The sequence below is a fragment of the Anarrhichthys ocellatus genome, unplaced genomic scaffold (assembly GCF_004355925.1).
Source record: "Anarrhichthys ocellatus isolate YVR2014 unplaced genomic scaffold, GSC_Weel_1.0 scaffold4273, whole genome shotgun sequence".
Lineage (NCBI taxonomy): Eukaryota > Metazoa > Chordata > Actinopteri > Perciformes > Anarhichadidae > Anarrhichthys > Anarrhichthys ocellatus.
In genome coordinates this window covers 68-4,636 of record NW_022284247.1, presented here as the reverse complement: position 1 = coordinate 4,636, position 4,569 = coordinate 68, and the positions used below count along the sequence as shown (strand labels likewise).

At 42.6% G+C, this 4,569-nt stretch overlaps 1 protein-coding gene across 1 annotated transcript; it reads right to left on the bottom strand.

Annotated features, from left to right (window-relative positions):
- Positions 1–122: 122 nt before the first annotated feature.
- LOC116379414 (asc-type amino acid transporter 1-like) lies at positions 123–3,230 on the bottom strand (the record flags this gene model as incomplete). Its single annotated transcript, XM_031841374.1, has 3 exons — positions 123–579; positions 1,818–2,063; positions 3,211–3,230. Coding segments are annotated over 3 exons (498 nt in total), but the record flags the coding sequence as incomplete, so codon positions are not given.
- Positions 3,231–4,569: the final 1,339 nt, after the last annotated feature.

Sequence of the window (4,569 nt, the reverse complement as noted above, 5' to 3'; positions counted from 1 at the left end):
ATTGGGTTAAAATTATGAATGCATTATTGTGTTTAACGTTGAGCTTATTTTATTTACTTCATACTCTGCTGGGTAGTTTAATCTATAATAACACATCAGCATTTATTAATTGATTATATTTAGTAATCTAAATCTGCAAAGTAACTAAAAGTATCAAATAAATGTAGTGGAGTCAAAAGTTCCCTCTGAGATTTAGTGGAGTAGAAGTATAAATAGCGTAAAATGGAAATACTCAAGTATAGTACAAGTACCTCAAAATTGTGGTTAAGTACAAAGTGCAGTACTTGGGTAAGCGCCTGTTTCAGGAGACGATGCTAAACATATATTGTTTTTTAATAAAGAGTCCTTCATCTCTCGCTCCATGTAGGAGAATCTGAGGAAGAATTAACATCGATCAAAGACTGCAGACGGTGAAGAAGCCACTTACGGAGACAAGTGGCCGACAGCATCCGTGTGGCCATGTAAGGAGGAACGCAGTCGGGGAAGACGGGCTGCAGGACGTAGCTGGAGAACGTGAGGGCGATGACGGCCAGCGTGGTCGGGTACATGATGAGGACGGCGCTCCACAACAGGAGAAACCTGGAGGAGAGGAAGACACTCAGCAACTAGCACTCTTTAATTCAGCATTAAACATTTACTGTAGATTACACACATGAATACACATTACATGTACTGCTACTGTTACAGGTGAGGGTTTTATGCTGCGTTAAGGCAGTTTACAACTGTTGCTGTTGGACCATGCTGCACCATAATGTCGTCAACTGAAAGTATAGTTTATTTTAGGGATGCAACTAACTTTTGTATGTTTTCATTACGGATTAGTCTGAAAATTATTATTGTTATTTCTATTTGACAACAAACTTATAATTGCAGCTGTAATGCGTTATACTTATAATCCCAAAAATGTGAATGTATTGTTGTGTAAGTGCACTAACATGTTAAATGTATCAGTGCTGTGTTAGTGAATAAAGCAAATGTAAAAAATACTTTGGGTTGACTGCACCCAAAAAAAGCAATTCTGTTGGTCAACTTAATTTACTACTGTAATGTTACTAGTGTAAAATGAGTTCAACCAATCCTATTAAGTTAAGTCGACCCAACCCTGGTAAATAAGTTGACCTAACCCTAATAAATTAAGTTGGAGCAACATAATTGCTTGATGCTTAAAGAAAGCAGTTTCATCGTGTGGAAATACTTTCCATGACTTTATTAAGTTGTTTTTTGGTGTGTGATAGCTGTGGTGTTAGTGTCCCGCTTTCAATGGAGAGTTTTAATGTTTAAAAAAACAAAACAAAAAAACGATAATCAATAGGAAATGAGTGAATAAATAAATAAATCCACCTTCACCCAGGTAGCTGAATTGCTTCATCTGCAGGTGGTGTAAATGTGTTACACCTGGTCACTTACTTTGACTTATTGATGGACGTTTATGGCAAAATTTGAAGAAAGTCCCTCAAGTATTTCCTGAGATATCGTATTCAGGGTTACGGACGAACAAATTAACGAACGGACCGATGGACGGACAACCCAAAAACATAATGTCTCTGGTCTCGCCAGCACGGCAGCATAAAAATATCCGAAACATAAATCATTTCCTTTACACTAGTAGTCCACTATCTAGTTAGTGGTGCTACTGTCTGGTGAAAGCTGCACCCTGTACCCCGTCCTCTGCAGAAGACCCAAACCTTCACACAAAGCACGGTCACTAACCGAAAGTTAACTACCATCATGACCGAGCTGAGTAACGTCCACTGATTCTGCCATCGGACGCTCTGCATGGACTCCTCGTGATAGTTCAGCAGAAGCTCTTCACTCACCCCATCAGGCCGCCGAATATCTCGGTGACGTAGGAGTAGTCTCCCCCAGACTTTGGGATGGTGACGCCCAGTTCAGCATAGCAGAGGGAGCCCAAGGCCGCGATGCAGCCCCCGAGTACCCAAACCACCAACGCCAGGCCCACCGAGCCCGAGTGCTCCAGGACCCCCTTTGGAGAGATGAAGATGCCGGAGCCAATGATGTTCCCTGAGGAGAGGAGAGAGAAGGTATCAGGAGGTGAATCATTTCTGTTAATAAAATAAAACTAAGCCTCCACTTGTTATCCAGATAAAACATGGAGATCACATGTTGATAGCAGGTGGACTTGAGGTCTTCATATCCACGGAGAAAAGGGAATCTGCTAAATGGTTGTTGAGCTACACGATATACTTCTTCCTTCCTGTGTGAATATGTCTTTGCACTTGTTGTGTTTTTGCATGTAATCACAGGTGTGGACTCGAGTCACATGACCTGGATTGCATATCGATGGTGTTATTGATGACACTGATAGCATCGAGCAACGTATCCGTACAACGGTTCGTATATCACACGAAAAGTTACTCCTCATTTTTGGTGTGTTTTCCTACAAAAGTCCAGCAACACGTGTCAATTTCCACTCGTTACATGAAAACAGTCTTTTCAAAATAAACTTCTGTCTTCACAGGAAACTTTAAGTTCAGACAACAAAACTACTCGGTTAAGTTTAGGAAAGATCGTGAAAGTGCTGAAACATTACGCAAGTTACCTGACAAATAAATCAACGTTGACTTCTTGTTGGACTCCTGGCAGAAAGACCCGCCCGTGTGTGCTTAGTGGTCTTTATACTTCCTCGTTCATAATTACAAGAATAACATACGAAATTATTTCGTGGGACATCTTCGAATTATGGCGCATTATCTTTTGTAGGTGCAACGTCAATGGATGACGTCACCACTACGTCCACTTCTGATAAACAGTCTGTGGACTTGAAACATGAATCCAGTCCAACATAAACACATGAGCATCAGCATGCTCACACAGCCCATGTGACGTGTTTTGGGGTTTTCTCATGGTATGCATCACCCGGAGCATCTCCACCAGTGACCTGTTGAGAGACCTCAGTCTGCACAATCCAAACTGTTCCCCTCTGAGTTTATACGGAGGGCATTAAATCACAAAGAGCTCTGTAACGGAGTGAGTTAGAGAAGGAGGTAAAGGCCATCACTCAGGCCCGGGACAATCCCTCCTGCCCGGAGCCTCAGTATGCAGTGTAGAGTACCAGCAGATCCGACACATTCAGACTACAGCGCTACCAGTAGCGCGGCAGAAAGCAGCCAAGTGGCACAGACGGCCATTACATAACCAGACATAAATTATCCACTCGAGGGCTGCAGAGGTGGGAAGTGACCGACTCACCTCCTGCATCCTGCAGCCTCCTAAAAGTGACAAAAAACAAGAAAACAGATTGTGTTGTTGTGCAGATGAAGCTCTACAAAAAGAGGTGCAGTTCACTTTAAAGTGACAATAAAATGTCCGTTTAGTATCGATCGCTGAGGGAGGAAACACAACAGCGATTGAGCCGACGGCCCACTCATGAAGGTATGGTGCAGTATTTATATATTTGCAGGATTACAAACTGGGTGTCGATGCCGACATTCCTGTGAAAACACAGTTTTTCTCCATTCTATGCACTCAAAAAGCCTCTAAATGTGGATTTTCAGAAACTCAAAGCACAATTATTTTGTTTCCACTCAAAAAAGATGTTAAATCTTAAGGAATGCCACTTTGCTCTGATGCTGACCCCGGAGCAGCCAGCTTGTTCACTCGCTGCTCTCTCTGCACACAGGACCTTTCTCGTCTTTTTGCAACAAACTAAAAAAATGTCCGCCTTAAAGCGAGTAACAGCAGCTCAGCTGAAAGAGGGAGAACGTGGTCCAGTTAGCCAAAAGACTGCATCCTAAGAACCTACCGACCAGACCTCATGGGGGTCACAGTGACGCTGTGGCGCTGGGACCCCCTCCTGCAGGAACCCTGAACGCCTCTCAATGGACTGCAAAGTGATTTCAGTATTTCCTCTCATTCACACCAAGACTTAGGACTTAAGCTTTGTCTGTACTCGTACACGGCGCGTTATAGCGTTCATTGTCTCTGAGCTGCTTTACTCTCTGAGACACCAGAGCACCAACAAACGAAATGAAGTGTGAAGAATCAAGAAGACAGCGAGTGTAACTCAGAGATCTGCTCATAGACTGAAGGTGGAACCGACTAAACCTCCACTGGAGAGAGGAGGGACTGTTATTATCTGTCAACTGGTATCTCATATTCATAAACTACTTTATTACCTTCAAACAGAAGTCAAGTATTAAATGTGTTGTAAAGAAACAAAGGTTTAACATCCTGTACACTGTTTGATTTGGTTACTCATGTCGATTTGTAACACTTCCTGTTTCTAAAACATCTCAAAATGAATTGAGCTTCTTTGTAAAACCCTCAGACGTGTAAATACTGTTTTTATCACCTTTGATTTCTTCTTGATATCAAAAAGTTAAACTTAGCGTCTAACTGAGAAGACGACGGTGGATTCAGTACAGAAGCTTCTCGGCCTGCTTCTGAACATATCCAACAAAACTCGCTCTCATCCTCGTCACATTTAGGACGCTTAGTCAGGACGTCGAGGACAGGAACCTGAATAAATAAAGCCGGAGTTCAGAGAAATATTCCAAATGAACACGACTACAAGAAGAGACCATCTCCTCTCTGGTGGTCTCTGCACTG